The following is a 21,751-nucleotide window of genomic DNA, read 5'->3' as shown; positions in this document are numbered from 1 at the left end:
GCTATGTCACTTTGTTGTCAGTTAGTGTGGGAAACAAGGTTTTTAGATTAAAATCTGATTGAATCTTAATCTAACATTTTTCTGTAGCCTACCCAGAACCTTTTTAGTAGTTCATTTGTTCTCCTTTTCTAACTGACAGTGATACCCCAAGTTATTCTGACATATAAAGAAGTAATACTGAAGTCTCATGCACCTTTCCTTTTTGTGAAACTATAAAATGATAGGCAGCTGTAAGGTTTTATTTCAATTTTTGGTTATGTAACTGCCCTCAATTTACAAAATGTCTCCAATGTCAAGGTGTTTCAAGAGCAACTTTTAAATTCTAATAAGAATAGAAGGTGTAATTTCAAGTTAAACTAATACCTTTTTTATAATGTGTGAGCAATTGCCTGTGTACAATTACTGTTATCTGGTCTGTTACAACAGAACCAATTTCCAGCAGGATTTTGTACATTATCAGGTGTAAAGCTCTTAAATGTGATCTAAAATAGCATGCACGGTGCTGAGGCCAGCTAGTTTAGTTAAGGACATTGGAGATGTGGTAGGATGCCTTTCAGAGGCTCCAGAGTGCTTTGAGGTGCCACCTCTCCCTGTTTGTCCCCCTCCCTTCTTCCAGCTGTATGGCTTGTAAGGAATGTATCTCTGAGATTGTTCATTGGCCAGAAATGCTCTTGTTGTCAACTGCACATCACAAGAGAAAGCCTGAGTGGTGTCTTCACTGTGTTTTGGCCTGTGTGCCACACCAGGAGATGTGGGATAATTCACACCCAAACACTCCTCCTAGAAGTTGGGTATCAGTAGATGATACCTTCTTGTGACACTGCCTAGAACTATCCTTCTTTTCTATCTGTCTCTCTGCTGTAGAATTTCCCATTATTCTCTCTGGATTTCTGTTTAGCACATGACAGGTGTAGCTGAGGAGGAAATGGGGTAAAATAACATCTTTAGGGAAAACCTGCTGAAGAACTCATTTGGCCTCCCATTTGGCAAAGCCGTTTTTTTTTTTTTAAATACTGCTAAAAGGAAAATGTTTGTTTTGCTGAATTGGAACATCAGATTATTGACTCTTGTGTCTGATGTGGCAGGTTCAGATTTCTTTCTGAGCAAGAAGGGCTGTGCTGCAGCAAATGCTTGAGCACCTTTCCTGCTCCACTGGACCTCTCTGAGAGGGACTCACCTTGAACCTCTCTAGGCAGCTCTGGTTTGAAGCCTTGGTTAGACTGTAGAGTCCAGGCAATATATCTAAGAAAAAGATATATTTTTAACTGTGACAGTCTGTACAGAATTCTTACCTGAATGATTAAATCCTATTTAGGTGACATCTTTCTTGTTGGCAATTTGACTTCAAAAGCAAGCAAAACTCTTGCTGTCCTGTTCTGTCAGTCCTGGCCTGTGTATGTTATGAGTTTATTGATGAGGTGTCTCCTCTGCTGGACTTTTAAGAGCATTGAGAGACAAAATTGGCTTCCGGGGCAGTTAGGGCAGAGATACTTGAGGGAAGAGGCAGGACCACCAGCAGATCTTGCACTGGAGCACTTTTTTGTGTTTATTCTCCATTTCTAGTTGCCAACACATCTAGTGATGCATCTGCAATGCTGCCTTGCTGCCGACATCAGAGGAACTGCACAGAGTAATGTCAGTTTTCATCTTCTGTTCTGAAAGTTTTTGCTCCTGATCATTTATTAACCTGTCTCCTTCCCAGTGTCTATCCAAATGGAATTGGGCTTCTCCCGAGCAGTGCTAATGAACCACTTTGGGTAGCTTACTGTTCTCTCCGTGTGGGAACTCATAAGATGCATTTCAGCTCATCCTTTTATATACACATCGTCAAACATGTACATAGAAATACATAATGCACTGACTTGAATTTCTTTAGTATCATTTTTGGGTTGTCTTACACACTTGGGACAGATGCTTTGCCATTAATTTTTTTCAGTGATGGTTCAGCTACACACTTTTGACCAGGGGCAGAAATCTGCAAAGGATTTCATTATAAAAATAAGCTTTTACAAACCCTTTAGATACATTAGAAACTGTTCCATTCCAGTGGTTTGTCTTGATTTATTCAGTCTAATTTGGTCACCTGTGCTGTAAGCCTACAATATGATATAGATACTGTTCTCGTAGAGTTTAATGTCTTCTTACTGTTGCTCATCTTACTCAAAAATCCATTTACTCTCTTCTTTTTGTCTGTTGATGTGATACAATGTATTTGAATGAAAAAAGTAATCTTCATTCTAATACTGTAGATTAGACTAAGACACTAGGCAGTGTTACTGAGCTTAAAGTCTGTGCAAATAACAAATACTATTTTATTATATACCCCTCAGTATTTGCAAGTAACATACTGTTTATATTAATCTTTAAGGGCAGGATTCAGTTCTCAATAAAACTTGGTCTTAGTTGTTAATCCTGACTTGGTTTTTGTCCATAATGACTTGATGTACAACAAAGAGAAAAAAATAAAATAGGTTGGAATTAAATCACTTGATAAAATATGAACATCTACCAGTTAATTCTTACAATGAGAAGTGGAGGGGAGCAGTTTCATGAAAAAGTAGATGGGGGGTTTATTGTAGGAAGAAATATTTACATTCAATATTTACATGGCATTGGTCATTCACAGAAACTGTTGACACTTTCACCAAATGCAGAAAGTCTGTTACACTGACTAGTGGGTTATTGGGTGCCCTCATGGGAGGGTTAGTGATAATACAGAGCTTTTGCCTGTTAGTTACTCAGAGCAGTTCAGTCTCATCATTAGTAGCAGTCACTACTTTCACATCTTAATCTTGAAATGGTTCGTGGAGAGTTGTTTTGGTGAACAGGACCCTGCATGCTTTCCTCTGTCAGTGTGTTTCATGATACAGAAGCCAGAAATTGTATTTACATTGTTGTTTTTTTTTTTAAAACTATTTTCTCATACCTGGAGTGTGTCCAAAAAATTTGCATACCTAGTGAGGCAGATGATTTGTCTAATCTAATGTACTGTCTTCCTCATTAGCCAGCTTGTCTTCTCCTCACTGACAGATACATTAAACAAAGCAAGTGCCAAAACGAAGCCCTGAGGTGCTGTACTTGTTCCTTCCTTCCAGGTAAAGGCCATGAGTACAGTACAGCCATGAGTCAGCACCCTCTGAGCTCGACAGCACAGCCAGTTTTTCACCCAGCTAGGAGTGCATCCATGCAAACCCTAACATATCCCACCTTGGATACAAAGATGTTGTGAGAGGGAGATGCTAAAGTTAAGGTAGATGGTATCTATTGCTCTGTTTTTACAATCTTGCCACTTCATCCTAGAAGGCAAGTCAAGTGAATCAAGCACGATTTACCATTGTTAAATCTGTTTTGGCTGTTGTTAATCATCATCATCTCCATGTGCCCAGAAATGGCTTTCAGTAGGACTCGGTTCATGATTTTCCCAGAAACTGAAGTGAGGCAGACTGGCCTGTAATTCCTGAATCATTTTTCTTTCTATATGGTTGCAGCTTCTGCCTTTCTCCACACGTCAGGAAACTCCCTCAGACTCTGTAATCTCTAAGATATGTAAATCAGTCAGGTTTTGCTTTGAACCTTGTATTTGAATCTGGTTTATAAATCAAACAACTTGAAGCTTCTGAACATGAAGGTGTTCTTTGGAAAACCAGTATGTTGTAGCTGTAGACAGGTTTCAGGGAGTTCTCTATTGCCTTAATACTTAAAAACCTGGCCGGTCAGAATTATCCTTACATGGAGAAATGCCAGTGTTTTATCAGTTGTATTTTATTTGTAAAAAGTGGTGCTTGCTGAATGCAGAACGTGACATTGCATTCAGTCCACTCGTCTGCTGCTTTAGCTTCCTTGAGTTGCCATGTGTGAGTCGGCTCTTCTGTTTCTCTCAAGCTGTCCCATCCCAGCTGTCCTCAAGGCTGAGCTGCCAGACCACGCTGCCATCCTTCCTGCCAGATGGGTAAAGGCTCTGCTCTCTATAGAGCAAAATCACATTTTGTCAGGTAATTTTTAATCTGGTTACCTGTAGACTTTGCAAAGCCTCACAGTGGTTCCTTGTTTTCCCATGTCTCTGGTAATACGGTGCGGTCTTTCACCCACAAGTGGTAACAATTTCAGAGTAAGTTTCATCTTGGCAAATAAAACATTCAGTTCTCAGCAGCGTTACAGGAAGTGATTGCTCAGGGTGTTAATAATCAACAATCTGTATTTCTGCAAAGTTGATCTTCAACTGCTGCTTATGGAGTTATTTATTTCAACAGCTGCTTATGGAGTTACTTATTCACTCATCAGAGCCTTTGCACAAGATGGTATTGCAGAAGCATTTACTGCTTGAACTTGATTTCATACTGATTTCTGTTCTTTGCCGGAAAAGAGAGAGGGAGAGCAACAACTGAATTAAATATCTCCCGAAGTAAAAAGAATTCAAATTTTTATGAAGAAGCGTGCCCTATGAAGGTGTTTAGGAAGGGGTGGCTGGGTTAATAAAACTGAAACCTTGCTGAAGTTAACATTTCCTTGTTTAAAAAGTGGTATATTCCCCATTGGAATGCTGGTGTTTGAAATGGCTTTTGATGGCCAAATGTTAAATGTCTGTAGCAGTTTCATTCTTTGCACCAATCTATGGGCTTATGGTCATTACTCCCCCTACACATCAGTGACTAGTGGGGCCTTCTCTAGCTTCGCTCCTAATACCAGATGCTTTACTCCAATTACCAAGAATTGCCCATGAGAAACATCTCATCATATAATAATGCAAAGCACAGGGATTACTGGTCCCAGTTGTACTGAATTGTTTCCAAGCATCTTATCTTTAATGCCATCTTTCCGTTTGATCGGTGTCTTTAGTAAGTTAGTACTACAAATACATAGGGTATTAAATTAATTCAATTACTTCTTACTGGATGTTGTTGCCGTTTTAGAACCCGTTTTCCAGGTACATCTTACATAGTGAAATGCATTAAGAGCCACTTCAGGGAGGCACGAAATTTTTAACTGCTTGGAGATTTGCGTTTGCAGATCTTGCTGCCAAACATGTCTGTTGTGAGAGAGGGAGGAGGAACACTGACAGCCAGCGTGCAGCTCCTCGTGCAGCTCAGCCAGCGCACAGAACGTGATGTTAATAGCTGCAGTGTTCAAATTTCTGCATTTGGTAGCATTTATGAAGCATAATCTGTTTGGAAATTCAGACATATTATAGCTTGTGAAAACCTGAAGGCAACTGGGGAAAAAAAAAGACTCACAAGATTCCTTAAGGCTTGAAATGTATCCACTCTTTAGAAATACCACTAAGTGATGCTTGGTATTTATATTTAAATATAAGGAAGAACATTAAAATGGGTCCTGCAGTATCAGTCATCTTTATCCAGTCATGGTATGCAATTTTGTTAATTTCTGAAAAGGTTCTTGGAGATGTTTTTATTTTTTAAAAGCGGCTGGCTTTTGTTCTCTTTTGACATTTTTGGAAACCAACTTCATAAAAACAGTACAGAGAAGAGTGAATGTTGCTTTGAGTAAGTCTGGGAATGGTTAATGACTTGCATACTTTAGATAATTTTTAACATACCAATTGAAAACAGTTCAAACGAAACAAGGGGGATTTCTCTTTATCTGATGTCTCACTAGTGCTGACTGAGTTACTCCATTATGGTGCAGGAGAGAGCCCTGAAGAGGTCCAGCACTCACACCTGAAACTAAAGAGCTCCTGTAAATTAAGAAGTGCTTTGCCTGTGTTGATCCTGTGTCATCAAATGAGGAGATCACACCTCCTTAGCTTTTCTTACTGTTATTTTTTCCATGTTGTGATTGCCAGACACACCTGTCTCTAGCTTTTCTCATAAATTTGGAGCATGGGAGAGGCAGCTTCCCTGACAGTGTCAGGGACAGTAGTTGGAGGACCAGTTGGTGGGAAACATGATCCAGTGATATCCAGTGCAGCTCTGCTCATGTCTGTCACCTCCTGTGGGAACCAGGAGCTCTTAACCTGTGCTGGCTTTCCACACACAAGTTGTCTCAGCATTCTTTTTTGGTATTTGTTTAGTGCTTGAGTCATGCCATTCTCTGCTATTTAGTGTCCTGCCTGGCAGAATGGTGAAGGATGTCATCAGTCATGAAAAAATAGGAGAGAACTTAAGCTTATGAGTACAGGGAATAAAGGGAATCTCTGAGAAGTCAGAAGACTATAAGACAGGAGGCAATTAATATTTTGAGATGCATATGAAAAAAAATCAAAGTCCACTTTATATAAAGGAAGAGCCTGAAAATGATGAAAAGAATGTGTTTCAGCAAAAGAATTCACCCCACCTGAGGCTTTTTCTGAATATCCCTGATTTTTTTTTTAACAGTATCTCAGCACTAGACTCGTGATTCTGGTATAAAGACTGTTTTAGAGGTGTACAGATGACCATTCTTTGTCCTGAGGATGAAATAGGTCCTTTCTTGAGGTAATAGGCTGTCCTTTACCAAGAACATGCAGCACCCATAGGTATGACATTCATATTTCCTCCTCTTGAGCCTTCCTGGGTTAGTCAGTCCAGAGGGTGTTTTTGACCTCTGGTGCAGAGGTTCTTGGAAAATGTGCTTCCTTAGAAGAAAACCTGTGTTCCAGCCAGTTCCCCAAATACCATTTGGTGTCCATATGGGTATACTTTGTTTTACCCGCTTGACTCAGCAGCCAATGACTCTGAGGTCCTTGGGACTCGCCCCATGATGGCTTTTGTTAGCTAAGCACTATGAAAAGAAGTAGATGTGGAGAACAAAAGGCCTTTGGTGGATTTAAACCCTGGTTGATGGAGAATTGCTCTGTATTATAGCCCTGTCACAAAAAAAAAATAAATTAGGACCAGAAGAATCTTACCTTGGTAAAAGGAGGATTCCCAAATACTTGGATTTTTTTCTGCTGCGCCCTTCTGGTAATGGGAAGTCCTCAGCATGCGAGGGGGGGTTCAGAAATATTTTGGTTTTCTTTCCCTTTTGTTTCCCATTCCTTGCACTCCTGCTCCCTACATGTAAGTACTTGGCAGGGATGTGTGCACTTGAGCGTGGAAGCGAAAGAATTCAACTGTCAGAAGGAGAAGAAATATTTATGAAGAAAACATTTAGGTTTTGTTTTTCATGACAGTGAAAAACATGGGGGGCATGGATGGCCAGGTTATGCTTATCTCTTGTGTCCCTTGCACTTCTTTTCAGGCTGAGGTGGTCAGTGCTTTGAGGAACAACATTTCTGTGTTTCTTTCACTGCACCTTGCTGTACAAAGCTATGCAGGGACAGGATATTTTTCTAAAGGAATGGCAATGGCATGTCATGGCAGGGATATAACTGCATCTTTGAGGCAGTACTGTGTAGGCAAACCCTGAGGGCAAATACTTCTTTTAAAGTAAAAATGCTTTTATCTTTGGAGGTACCACTGTCCTATTTTCCTCCTGAATTTTTTTTCTTCTACTGGGTTGTGGCCAGAATTCTGCTTGGAGGGAATCTTGACAAAATCTTATTAAATCTTCACAAAATGGTCTCATTAAGCCTTTCACATTTAGAATCTGTTCCTTAGAGTTTTCTGGTACTGCTTTTTTTTCAGGCTTGTTCCTTTATGTGACTTTTACTGACTTTTCTGTAGAACAAACAATTTCCAGTAATTTTTTCGGTTATTCTGTCTTCTCATTTGAGAAGCCCAGTAATTCCTTCTGTTATTCTGTATGCAGGATCAAGCAGTCCTTTCTAACTTACCTTGGCTTTCAGCACCTTCCAGCTTTTCAGGGCTGGCTCTTTTTATAGCACTGCAGAAGACCTGTTTTAGTCAGACATACTGCTATCAGTTTAGGATGGGACCTGGAATCTCAATAAAATCAACCCCTCTGCTCCAAAAACCACCAAAAACCCCTACCCATGACCCTGCAGCAAGCACCCACAGGTGGCATCCTTCACAGTCTTTTTTTCCACTGTAAGCAGCTATGCTTCCATCACCAATGCATTCACCAGCCCTTTAGAGCAGCTGAGCGGGTCCTCTTAACAGATTTGTCAAACAGGACTGCTGCAATGATGGAGTGAAAAGTAAAAAGTGGATCTGAAAAGTCTGCTGTATTGAAGTCCTGGAGCAGGTCCAGAGGAGGGCAACTAGGCTGGTGAAGGGACTTGAGCACAAGTCCTATGAGGAGAGGCTGAGGGAGCTGGGGCTGTTCAGCCTGGAGAAGAGGAGGCTCAGGGGAGACCTCATCACTCTCTGCAACTCCCTGAAAGGAGGTTGTAGCCAGGTGGGGGTTGGTCTCTTTTCCCAGGTAACTCTCACCAAGACAAGAGGGCATGGTCTCAAGTTGTGCCAGGGGAGGTTTAGGTTAGATATTAGAAAGAATTTCTTTACGGAGAGGGTGATCAGACATTGGAATGGGCTGCCCAGGGAAGTGGTGGATTCTCCATCCCTGGCGATATTTAAAAAGAGACTGGATGTGGCACTTAGTGCCATGGTCCAGTAACCGCAGTGGTAGTGGATCAAGGGTTGAACTTGATGATCTCAGAGGTCCCTTCCAACCCAGATGATTCTATGGTTCTATGATTCTATGCTAGGGCTGCAGAGGAGTCAGGGGAAGGAGCAATAAGCAATTAAGCACAGTGTGGGAGGAGGAGAAAAGGGTTTTACTTGGGCAGAATCATATGGAAGCTTTGTAACTGAGGCAGGATGGAGTCATGCTGTCCAGAGTGACATCTTTAGACTTCATTATTCCTGCTATTTTCTAACTTACTAATTCTAATAAATTAGGCAGGATCATATGATTAGGAGGGAAGGGGGCTAGGTCTGCAACAAATACTCTCTCATTTGTGGGAGAAGCTTTGCAGATGTAACCTGTGCACTGAGAAATTGGAAGGGAGAGCAACTCAATCCTGAAATTTCTCTTCTTCCCCAAATGAATTTTGCAGACTGCTTTTGGGCCTGTTTCCTGATAGACTGAGGCAACATTTTGATTTGTGATGCAGGCCAAGAAAGTTTGCTAGTGTGAGTGATTGGTGCCTAGAGGAAGAAAATGGAAGGGGAAACACATCAGATAGCCTTTTTTGGGTAACCTTTGCTGCTGGTCACACTGATAACAGCTTCTGGAAGGGTATTTTTTTACTTTGTGGCCTTTCGGGAAGGTGGGACAGGAGCAGGAATCCCACCGTGGGGCATCACCCGTGATGGTGGGGTAATGGGCTTTAGCACAGCTCTTCTGTGTTGCATTAATGAGCAAGAGAGGGATAGAAAAGGCGTCTTAATGAACTCCCAGCAAAAATTTCATGTGAAGACTGGGGAGACTAGTAAAAAGCAGGAGAGAAGTAAATGAACTTAGTGCTGCAATGAACTGTTGAGGTACTGCGGACTTTTAAAGAATGTTTATATGCTTTGTGTATAAATATGCCAGAGTGTGTGATGATGCATATTTGAATCTTCTTGCATGTAAACAGATGTATCTGTTATTGGTGTAATGCATCAAACCTGACCTCGTGTTCTGTCTGGGAAGGAAGACAATTTTATCAGAATATTCAGTCAGGCAAAAAAATGGCAAAGTGAGCAGAAATTCCACTTATGTCTGTGATGGAAGAGCTAGAGGAAGGAGGAAGAAGGTTTGAGAAATAACCCTTTTTAGTGTATGGCACCCTATGAAAATGAAGGCATAATAATGTGAATTAATTACATGTATATTTCTTTGTATGTAGTTGATTATTTTAATCTGAACAAGTGTACTCTGATGGATTGTACCTAAAGGGTTTTAGCCCTTTGACTCCAGAATTTTGGATGAGGTATTTGGACTTGCCAAAAATCACGGTAGAACATGTGATATATCAAGACTGGAGCTCCTCGTTATGATGCACGTGTGGATATTTAGATGTCAATGAGTCCATTACAGTGGGGTTTTCTTTTACCTTGGTCTTGTGTCCCAAGTGTATGTTTTGTGCCATCCCACTGTTGCTGAAGCGTACCTTAATTGTCATGATTTCTCAACACTGTTGTAGGAGCATCAGGACACTAAAGTATAGTACAGCTAGAATTACCAGTCAGTTTTTAGTCTAATAGTAGAGCTTTGCTCATCCCAAATTGTTGCCTTTTGTAGCCTAATAAATGGATAAATGTTGTGAATAGTGAAGGTGTTTTACTTGAGAGATATTGCATCAGAGTGTATTTGTTGCTATGCCTACTAAATAAGAGAAAAATAAACCACTTTTTAGTGGGTGTACTCTTTACCTTTTCAAGTTTGGTTGAAAGCAGGAATACAGAAGCATTCAAGGACTTTTTTGAAGCAGAAAAGAATAATAAAGCTAGAGACACTTGCTTTGATGTTGTGAAAATGTCTGTTGGAGAACCACTGGCCTTTCAGATGCTTAAAGCATAGTGGATGGCTTTGCTCAAAAAATAATAAAAAACCTCTATGGAAAATAACTTTTTGAAACTTAAGGATGATACAGAGAAGTGTCCAGGGTCACTGTTGGTTTTGGCTGAGCCTCTGGAAGACAGAAGACCTGCAGCTGTTCCCACTTCGTGCCCCAGAGGTGGATGTGCAGATCGTGCTGTCATTTTTGCTCCTGCCCTCGAATTTCTGCATTGCTGTCTGTCTGCAATGCTGAGGGTCTCTAACTGAAATTCATGTAGTAGATTACAGATAAAATGGTGGAGTGGGAACAGTTTTCCTACAGAGCTGTTTTTGGAGGAAGTTTTATGGGCAGGAGTTGTTACTCAACAGAAAAATATACATGGTTCAGGCTGCTGGGACACAGATGTCTTATATTACCAGCCCCACCTTGCCTTCCTGTTGGCTCATGATTAGGTGTTAGGGAGCGGCCTTTAGCTCCCATTTTAAAATTAGATTTGAAATTGAAGAAATCTGCAAATCCCTTGTTTACTATAGACTGTTAAAATCCTTCAAGCTCGACTGAAGATGTTTAATAGCGTGGCTTAACATGTGTTGTGCTGAAGTTCAAAGGAAAGCCTCGCCATGGGCCGGGGAAGGCATCCATCCCTGGGGGCTGGCACTGCAGCAAACTCTCCTTCAAACCAGGTTTTGACAGACACAGCCTCTCCCTCTTCATCTGAAGGTACAGTCTCTAATATAGCGAATGCACTATGGTTCATTTTATTGCTAGGTAATTGTGCTTACTGAACCGTTTTACTGAAAAATTAAACACATTCTTAAAGGTGCTTCCCATCTCTCTGCTTTTCCGGACTTCTGAAGAAAAGAAGAAGCATTTTCAAGAAAGCATTGCTGCTTTGCAGTTGAGGCTGGTGTGTTTGGCTTGCACTCTGATGCAGATTGTAGCTAACTGTTAATTGCCAAGTGAGAAAGCATCACACATAAAGACTTAGGTAAGCATCGCAATTAATGAAAGTACCTAAAGTTACGTGGCTGCTTAAATAGATGCAACAGTGTATGTGTAGCATAATAAGTGATAAAGAAATGTGGCTGGGCTGGCAGAGGTGTTGCACCAGGGGAGCAGGCCAGTGCAAAGCCTCGTGGCAGTAGGACAGGGAAAGATGCAGGGTTCTTTGGTGCTCATACAAAGTATGTGGTGGCTCTGGATAATCAGTGCAAACTCATAGGGAAATGACACATTTCTCTGAGTGTTCTCAAATATGTACTGTGCAGGCACTTGAGCTTGTAAATTTGTTTAAGCGAGGCCCTTGTTCTCATCCGTGACACTGAAATGAAGCCTTGAGCCCTAGAGCCTCAGCATGTGTGCTGCCTCCTCGTGCTCTGTGTGAAAGTACTCCTCTGAATGTAATTTGAACATGCTTATTTTTCGGTTTGGAGCCATCTGCTAGCAGGTGTTTGGTTTTGTCACGGATTTTGTTTTGTTACCTTTATCACCTTATCTTTGTTTTCTTCCTGTGCAATGTTGGATGGATGCTCACGTCCCATCTACTTTGTGCAGTGGCTGGAAAATCTGCTGATCAGGACCATGTCTCACTCAGTATTTTTATTTTTAATTACTTTGCCCTGATATCTTCCATTAACCAGCTAGGGCAGTCATCTTGTTATGAGCATGCCCACTTGCTGAGCTTTTTTCTTCCTAGAGAAGTTTTAAAAGAATGTGTGAATGATTGCCTTCACTATAATCCTAATTCTTTTATTATAGGTTGATTCTTAATGCTTTTCTTAGTATTTGCTGTGTTGAAAAATGAAATTTCTGGGCCAGAACTTCTGGTCTTACAGCAAAAAATCTGTTGTTGTTCCAAGAGTATTTTTCAGAGGATAGGATGTCCTTGACCAAAATAAAATTATTAATTTTATTGTTGTTGAATGATGTGTGATACACCAAGGTGGGGCAGTCTGAAGAACTCTGCAACAAACATAGTGGAGAACTATGTATTAAGAGGGGGATTACTGACCTTGTGGGGGTTTGAGTTGGCAAGAAGCAACTTGCTTTGCAGCAGATTCTTGGCCTTCAGCTAAATGAGGGGTAGACACAGGGTGGTGGCTTTTAATGTGGTAACATGACCTCTACTCAGAATTCTCCTTTAGGGCTGTTTTCTCCAGATGGCCAGAAACTCACAAGCCAGCAGGGTCTGGTTTTGTCCAGCCCTTCCCTGCAAGAGTGGGTAAGCAGCTACTGGAACTCAAGTAGCTGTTTTATTGGTGTGTTGGATCACTTGAGGGAGTTTAGTGATTTATGATCAGCAGACAAATGGTGCCATCATGGTTTATTATTAGAGTGCCTCTGCAGAGCACAGATTTCCAGCTGTAATCAAAATACAAGAGGTGCTGAAGAAGGCAGAGAAGTACTGGAAAACAGGGATAAATATGAGGCAGAGGTAGTGCTGGTGGTGGTAATGATTCCAACCCTCTGTGGTGTGGATTTTGCAAGCCCCACTTTGAGTGGTGTGGTCAGGGTTTGGCTATGGCTCACTGGATAGGTGGAGGGGGAGCAGGGACGAGGTGCTGGTGAGAACAAAGGGGCAGCTCAGGCCCAAGGGAGGGTTTTAAGGCAATGCTGCTGCCTGGGGAAATGCTCATGGAACTTGAGTGTTGCAGGCAGGGTGTTTAGGACAGCCTGGTGTGGTACAAATCAGGATGTTGCTGTGCTGGAAATAAAAATAATGCTGGAGTTGAATTTTGCAATCCCAGCACCTGGTAGTAGCAATTACAGCCAGCACTGGGCTGGAATTCTCCATCAGTCAGAACAGTGTACTAATGCACAGCTCTCAGTCATGGTGTGTCCTGGCAAAGAGAAGCAGTATTACAGTTTTTCCTTACTCTTAGAGCCGTACACGTTTCTCCCTCTCTTTGGAGGCGCGGGATTGCTCTCCCTTCTCGTGTGCTTGTCTCCCCTGTGTATTGTGCGTGTTACTCGTTCAAAAAAGCAAAGAATCCTCAAAGTCTTATGACTCAGCAGCATTGAAAGTTAAACATGTACTGGAGTGATACAAGAGGAAGCTTACCTGCAAGACAGAAGTGTTAGAAGTGCTTCTTTCTGGTGGATTTGTGTTTCTATTAGACTAGCCCAGGCAAAATAAATGTTGCAGTTGTCAGTTGAATTCAGTTTATTTCATCAAACTGCTACTTGAACATTGATTTATTTAAAAGAGCAACAACAAAAATAGGACAAAAGTTCAGAGCTTTACACTTAAAATTCAGTAGTAATTACCATGAAAGGAATGAAAAAAGTTTCTAGAACATGAGCTTTGTGTATATCTAAATAATGGACAGAGTTCAATTTTATTTGTAATAAAAAATAGAACTGAAGGCAATAGAAATCATATGTAAAGTTGCAGGTGATTGCTATTGCCCAGATTTTCACAACCCTAATTTATTATAATTCTGTGTAATAAGGGAGTGTTACATTGAACAACCATCCTTCTCCCCATGGATATTAGTGTGCTTTATCTTATTAATTGCACACTCATGGATACTTGTGATGACACTGCAATGTCTGCCCTGGTTGCAATGCCCAAAACTTCGGACATACAGCTCTCCATCTTTTGTTTGGTGGCTGTAACTCAGGGATACATTGTATTTGTTTCTTTTTACAGAATCCCAGAATGTGTAAGTTTGGCACAGGATTGCAACCAGATGGCTCTTGCATATCTACAGAGAGGGAGACTCCACACCCTCTCTGGGTGATCTGTTCCAGTGTCCATCACTGCACAGCAAAGAAGTTCTTCCTCATGTTCAGGTGGAACTTCCTGGGCATCAGTTTCTGCCCGTGGCCTCTTGTCCCATTGCTCGGCACCACTGAGCAGAGCCTGGTCCGTGCCCTGACCTTCAGATACTGACAGACATTGATGAGATCTCCTCTCAGTCATCTCTTCTCGAGGCTGAGCAGGCCCAGCTCCCTCAGCCTTCCCTTGTCAGAGAGATGCTCCAGTCCCCTCATCATCTTTGTGGCCTCCTCTGGACCCACTCCATGAGCTCCATGTCTCTCTTGTGCTGAGGAGCCCAGAACTGGACACAGCACTCCAGATGTGCCTCACCAGGGCTGAGGGACAGGATCACCTCCCTGACCTATTGAAAATGCCCTTCCTAATGCACCCCAGGATCCCACTGGCCTTCTTGGCCCCCAGGACACACTGCTGGCCCATGGACAGCCTGTTGTCCACCAGGACCTCTAGGTCCTTCTCCACAGAGCTGTTTTCCAGCAGGTGAGCCCCCAGCCTGTCCCGGTGCCTGGGGTTATTATTCCCCAGGTGCAGAACCTTTTACTTTGTTTTACTTCAGACTGTTGTTCTGTGACCTACTCCAACCTGTCGAGGTCCTTCTGAAGGGCTGCACAGCACTCTGGGGTATACCATTAATTGCCTTCTAACTTCATACACCCAGTATTGTAGTTGTATTACAAGCTCTTAAAGGGAATGGAATAGTTTTGTGCAGACGTTATCAGGTGTGTTTGTATTTGGACTCATACCCATGTGTGTCAGAGAACAGATGGCACAAGCTCACACACAAGCATCAGATTGAGTTTGCTGGAGTAAAACCCACTACAGGATTTTGTTGTTGTTGTTGTTTTATAGAAATGTTTGCCCAAAGACTGCTTTGAATGTTTTTCATGCTTGAACAGCTGGGAAGGTATAACTGCAGTTCTACATTAAGTCATCATGTTGTAGGAGATCAATGTCAACATGCTCTTGAGTCTTCAGCAAAGCAACCCTGTGCTTGCCCAGTGCTCAGGTACTTTACTAAATTGAAGCATTAACAATTGCCAGTTACTTATGGACTGAGTTACTTCGGGTTTGTGACAGGCTGGTCCCCTACAAAGTTGCAAATTTATTCAAATTTCACTGCAAGATTAGTGTGTGATGCCACTGAGAGCAGAGACTGTTAACTGAGGTGCAAATTTTGTATTTTGGGTTACCAGGAAGTGTTCTAACTCATTCTTTTTGCAAGTTTATTTTGGACACCTCTAGGAAGCGTTTCTGTTAATAATTTGCAGACATCAGAGTATGTTAGGGAAGGTAAAAATAAAAAAATCTGTTTTTCCTAGTTAAGTGACTAGCTAAGTCACTAGTTAAGTGACTTAAGTAAACTAGTTACTAGTTCCTGTAAACTGACTGACTTTAAAGGCTTCAGATCAAAAGCACTGAAATACAGCAAGGAATTTAATATGAAATACACTTATGGGTGATTGGCAAAGGTATATATTTGTTAAGTTCTGCTTTCTCCCTCAATGCATTGGGTGTTAGTTAGTTTTGAAACTGACTTTTTAATTGTAAACCTCAAGGGCCACTTCATCAGCTCCCTGAGATGACCCTCTGCTGAACAGTAAACTTGTAGTCATCTCATTTTGATTAATTAACCTTTTATTACATCCTTACAACCAGTGGACCACCTCGATACTACAGGCTGTAGTTTTTTGGAGGTTACAACTACAGGTCTTCAGGGAGCTGATGATTTGTGCCAGCTGAGTGATGTGCTTTTGCAGTCCAGTGCCTGTTCTGTTATAGACTTCTTGAAAGAACTCTATAATTTCTTCCTTAAAAAGTATCCTGGGGGGATTGGAGGTAATTTAATTATAAAACCAGAATTGTACAGAATTACAGTAATTTTAGTCTAATAAATCATATTACTTACCATCTGCGTTTCTTCTTATTTGTGAGCATCCTTCATTTCATGAGTATGTATATTTTTGTTCTACTTTTGAAGACAGAACAATGTCTGGTCAGTTATGTCCTTGGTGAAGAGCCCTTTTTCCCCACTTCAGCCTGACCAGATACTCTGGTGATCATGAATCATATTGTTCCCTGGCTGATGAGCTCTACTTGCTTATCAGCCTTCTGGGCTAACCTGAATTCATCTGGCTGATGAAATGAAGTTGCAATGAAGAGGCTGCATCAACAAAATAACTGAATGTGTTGCTCTTAGTGTTGTGGTTCACAAGAAATACTCTTGAATTGTTTGAAACAATTTGTTGGTGTCAGATTTGTTTTGTGTGCAAAAACTTAAGTATTTCAGAACACTTCACACCCTCTCCCTTCTGCTAATCAGATGAAAAATGTAGTTGTCCTTCCCTGTCCCCTTTAGTCCCCTTCTTGGAGCTTGATCCACCATCCCCTGACTTCGTGTTGCACCACACATGTCTGCAGTGGGTCCTGCAAGTTTCACCCAGGGTATATGGAAGTTAGAATATTACACTGAGGTTTTCATAACATAATACTTCTGACATCAAAGACAGGAGCTACTATCCAATGGCAAGTTGGAAGAAGGTCATAATGGAAGCACCATTTCTCTGCAAACAGACCCTGCCACTCATTCACAAAAGCTGCTCTATGCCTAGATAGAGGTTTAACAGGGTGAGGTACTGGAAGCAAAATTAATATTTTTTGTATTTTTTTTCCTTTTTGTTTTTCCCTTTCAGTGGGCGAGTTTGTGAGTGATGCCCTTCTGGTGCCAGACAAGTGCAAGTTCCTTCACCAGGAAAGGATGGATGTGTGTGAAACTCACCTGCACTGGCATACTGTTGCTAAAGAGGTATATTCATGTCTTAAAATTTCCTGCCTTCCTTCTTTAAAGCTGTGTCACTCTTCTGAGCATGACTTTAAATATAGCAGCAGCATGGAAAACAAAGAGCAGTATTCCGAAGGTTTGGGTGAATGGCATTTTGTTCTGCTTTGTAAGGGAGGAAATGGGAATCTGAGCACATCAGAGTCCATGACTGGATACTTACCACTGACCTTTGAACAATGACCCTGTTTCATAGCACTGCTTTCTTCCTCACATCCACTCCCACACCCACTGTGTTTTCTGCCTCCTCTAGCTTCCTGTGTTAGTGCTGCTTTGGAACTAAATGCCTAGACTTTGCCTTTAATCATCATCCTGGATGGATATTATCCATTATTTATTGTGGATATTGGTATGCCAGGTGCCCACAGAAATTAAAGAGGCCTCAGAGAGTGCACTGTATGAAATTCAGCAGAGAAGGGTAGGAGAGCTGATAAGAACTAAGACTAGCCAAACACATTTTGCAGTCAGGCACAGAGTTTTTACAATTTACCAACGCTTTACTGAAAACAGAAATAAACTTAATATTACAATTGCTAATGTGTCTTGGACATCTTTTCCCTATGTAGAGAGGTTTTAGGAGTAAAAGCCGAGATGAGCTTCCAAGAAGATTTCTGGCTGCTATTTTGTTTGGAACCTCTTAGTTTGTATGTTATCCCACCTTCTGGAGATGAAATTTGAAATGTGCTCAGCAGCTTCTCAGATTTTCAGTTTTTGCTTGAATCATACTTAAATGAAGCATTTAAGGCACCAACCTTCACACAGGGGAATTCTAGTTCATTTTAACTACTCACAAACTTGGAATGGCAATAGCCTAGAAGAAGAACACTGTGCACCACTGAACTATTTTCCTTTTTTCACCTGTCATACATCACTTTTATCTTTCTGTCCTACATCACTGTATCTTTAAGGTATAATTTTGCATGACTGTTTTCCAGACAAGGCTAGGAGGAAATTTTCTAGCAGAGGTATCAGACCAGATACAGTGTGTTTCCAGTGTGACAGGTATTTCAAATATTAATCTGTCCTGCAGTGAACTCTTCAATAGCACTAGTGCATCAGGACTGGGATTAATACATCAAATTACTGTTCTGTCTTCAAGTTTGCTGTTTATGAGGCAGAGCCTGTGAGCGTTTTAGACAAGAGGATATGGAGTTGTCATGTATATGAGAGAAGACAAGTTTTTCTGTACTGGGAAAAACTGAAAGGAGAGCTTTTTGCTTACAGCAGTTTTGTGGACAGAGCCAAGGACCTACCTACAGTCAGGCAGGGAATGCACACATGACCTTTGAAATTGCATTTCAAAATTCAGGGATTGTGCAGTTCACCAGCTTTGACTTCCTAAGGCATGTTTTCTCAAGGTCTGTGACAGTTTTTTCTCTCTTCCTCCGTGACAATATTGTTGCTCTTCCTTTTTTCTCTTTTCTGCAGTCCTGTAGTGAGAAGAGCATGAATCTGCACGACTATGGTATGCTGCTGCCCTGTGGGATAGACAAGTTCCGTGGTGTGGAGTTTGTCTGCTGCCCTTTAGCAGAGGAAAGCGACAATCTTGATTCAGCTGATGCCGAAGATGATGATTCAGACGTCTGGTGGGGAGGTGCAGATGCAGACTATGCAGATGGAAGGTAAGAGTGACTTTGCACCCTTCAACTTGTTATGAGCATCATATTAAAGATGCCAAAAATCTGTCTAAAAGACCTCAGTGTGGAAGAGTCACTGCTCTGTATACGTGAACTTGTGCCTGTTCTACTCAGCTATTTTTTCTTTCTACAGAAAAGCTTATTGTTAAAATATCACTTTTTGATACCTTTGTAATTTCTTCAGTGAGAAGTATTGCCGTATTTATAACAAAAATGCTTAAATACATACTTTTGGACAACTAATGATAAATAGTGTACCCTTAAGATGCTTCATGTGCAGTCTGGGGTCCTGCAGCAGGTAATCAGCCAACATAACTAGTGAAAGTTTTGAAATGTTTTCATTCGTAATAGGTGTTATTACTGTAAGAATACTTTTCTGCTGACAATTAGTTTCTAAACAGGATCTAAAAGAAAATGTGTTTCAATATCTAGCCTTTGACAGAGTCGTTAACACGCTGCTGTTAAGGTGGAGCATGGAGGTTTCCTTTGCAAGGCAGTTGTAGATGGGAAGATGCCAAACTTGTCTTTATCCTGCACGTCCCCTGTGCACATAACTCTCCAAAATTGCTTTCTTCATAAAACTAAGGGCTGTGTGCAAATTCTGTTTGTGCTCCCCAGGCTTTCATCACTTAGGACTGTGCTAATGCAGTGTTTCTGCCATTATTGCCATAATTTGGTGAGATGAGATGGCATTACAACCTAGAATAATTAGACACCATGTCATGGTGGGCATCTAAGTCTTTTGTGACAAAGCATTAGTAAGTCTTGTGGAGAAGAGTCCTTGGTGAATAAAGGAACAAGTTTAAAATAAATATTTCTCCATGGTAATTTCTGATTTTCTGTCATAAACAGTAGTGAGTGGTCAGGACCGTTTGATAAAACAAGCATCAAACTTTACAGATTGCATTTTGATCCAAGATGGATTCCATCTTGAAATTTTGCATATTCCATCTTGAGCTTTCTCCTGATTTGTACCTCTAACCTCTGTCAGTGTCAATATTTATAACCCTTTCTGCAGTATTTGTAGAGCAGCCTTTGGACTGTTGCTGTGCCATTTTTGTATATTTCATTTAGATTTTGATTGGATGTTTAGATGTTCTCTTAAAATAAGAAGTGAGTATAGACCTTGTTCCAACTGGGACATTTGCTTTTTTCATGGAATATGGATACATAGATCTATCTTATAGACCTATTTCCTGTGTTATGTAGGTAACTTATATTGATTATCTATACAACTCTATATAAAGGACATAGAAATCTTTTCTTTCATGTATATGATCAAAGATTCAAAAATTACTTTAAATAAGAGAGCTCACGGGGGTATATATAGAGTACTTCTGTTTTCAAGACAGATATCCCATTTCTTTCTGTCTTTTTTTGTGTTTGTCACTGAACATTTAATTTACTATTCTAGTCCATTTTGTTCCTCATAAAGTAGTTTAATATCTGAAGAGATGAGTTCAAGAATAACTTCATAAATTTTGTATCCTCTAGGAATGGGAGCTGTAATTGCATTTCAATCCATTTCTGAAGTTCCAAGCAAATAGTGACTTATTTTCTCCCCTCCCACAGAAATGCTTGCAAGAGGAAAATGAAAGATCATTTTATGGGGCACTTGTACTTCATCTGCAGATGAAGAGCCAAGCAACTGGTAGTTCTTTTAGACTGACTCACTCCATTTCTTGCTGCCTCTTCAGCTTCCCAACTACATTTAAATTGTGTGCATTGGAGCCAGAAATACTCCTGAAATTTAGTCATATAAAAAAAATTTAATTTCTTATGCAGCAGTGGGTGGTAATTCAAATTTTGTATCCATTGAAGTATTTTCCTCTCTCAGGAACTGTGGTAGCTTTTCCTTGGGTCAGGTCAACTGAGCACAGGTTGTTGGTGTCTTCCAGTTGACAGCCTGTGACACACCCAGCATGTGGGATAAGTGCTTTAACATACCCTATGTGGGATAGCTGCTGTGCCTTCTATGGGTGGCTCATTCTGGGGGATTTGTGTGTTTGCTCTGCCTGTCGTTTTGGTGGTCACTGCTACAAGTACTGGAAACGCTTACGTTCATGCAAAGACACGAAAATCAGAAGCTGGTTCTTCAGGAGAAGGATTCCATGCTGTTGCTCTGTCACAAGTTTGAGGCAGGAATTCCGCATCATTCGTGTTGCAGCAGTTACTGGGTTGGCTTATTTTACCCGTTTCTTCCCATAAGTCATTGTTTATGGCTGAAATTAGTTGCCAATACCACATGAATACTCAGCACCCAAGTCAAAGTGAAGGTGACGTGTCTGAGTTAGAGGTGACAAGCTGGAAAGCAGATTATTATATCCTCATTTCTCAAAACTCTGTGACAAAGGAGAATCCAACAAATGTCGGTGGTATATTTTGAAGTAACTTTATTTCTCAAGCTATTCAGATCTAAATTTTAAAATATTTGCATTTATGATTCTGAATATTTAGAGGAAAGCACATTGCAGCCATTCATTTTGTAAATGTACTTTTTCAGACTGTGTTGTGTTTTCACCCCCAGCAGTTGTCCCTGGGGCACTTTGTTTTCTTTTTTGCTTTGTCGAGGGTGTTTTCTTCTATGCAGGGAGAAGCAAAGCAGTGCAGTCATAGATGGACGTTCTTCCTCCCCAGCATTTGACCACCACCTGGGTCTGAATGTAAAAGGATGTGGCTTGTTGGCAGGACTTGGAGGCAAGTGGGAGGGTGTATTTTGGTGACAGGTGATATATATCTATACCCCTATTTTGTTCATGAAGCCAAGAGGCAGAATCCACGCATGCTTTTGAATTTGTGTGGTGTCATGCTCACCCTGAAATAGTCTGTAACTCTTGAGAGGTAAAAGCGTTTGTCAGCAGTGGCGTTCCTTGCAGTTATCCACACCTTTAATTAACATTTACCTTGAAGTCTGCCTGACGGACAGCCAGATGCAGGTGTTGGCTTTCCATATAGCTGCAGAGCTCTCTCTGCATAGCTACAGCTCAGTCAGGTGACCTGCAAGCTCTGGCTGCCCTTGAGCCTCAGCACAGCCTGGTGGCCCTCTTGCCTGTACCTGGGCACTTGCTGGAAGCTTTGGTGTTCTTGATGTTCAAGGTTAAACATCTTCAGGAGCGACGGCCAAGCTGGAAACTTCCAGGTTTTCTCTGTCTACGTCTGCCTCATATTTGCCT

At 41.2% G+C, this 21,751-nt stretch overlaps 1 protein-coding gene across 5 annotated transcripts in view; it reads left to right on the top strand.

Moving 5' to 3' along the window:
• The window catches only part of APP (amyloid beta precursor protein), a 205,882-nt gene that overhangs the window by 83,073 nt on the left and 101,058 nt on the right, over positions 1-21,751 (top strand). For all 5 annotated transcript variants that reach the window (XM_027680895.1, XM_027680894.1, XM_027680892.1 and 2 more), the window contains exons 4-5: positions 16,796-16,908; positions 18,370-18,563. In XM_027680895.1, coding sequence (XP_027536696.1) covers positions 16,796-16,908; positions 18,370-18,563 — 307 coding nt within the window. The remainder of the gene's footprint in view (positions 1-16,795; positions 16,909-18,369; positions 18,564-21,751) is intronic.

This window comes from Neopelma chrysocephalum, unplaced genomic scaffold (assembly GCF_003984885.1).
Source record: "Neopelma chrysocephalum unplaced genomic scaffold, ASM398488v2 Primary Assembly neopelma1_60, whole genome shotgun sequence".
NCBI lineage: Eukaryota > Metazoa > Chordata > Aves > Passeriformes > Pipridae > Neopelma > Neopelma chrysocephalum.
The sequence above is the reverse complement of the archived record's forward strand: the minus strand, read 5'-3'. Positions and strand labels throughout refer to the sequence as shown.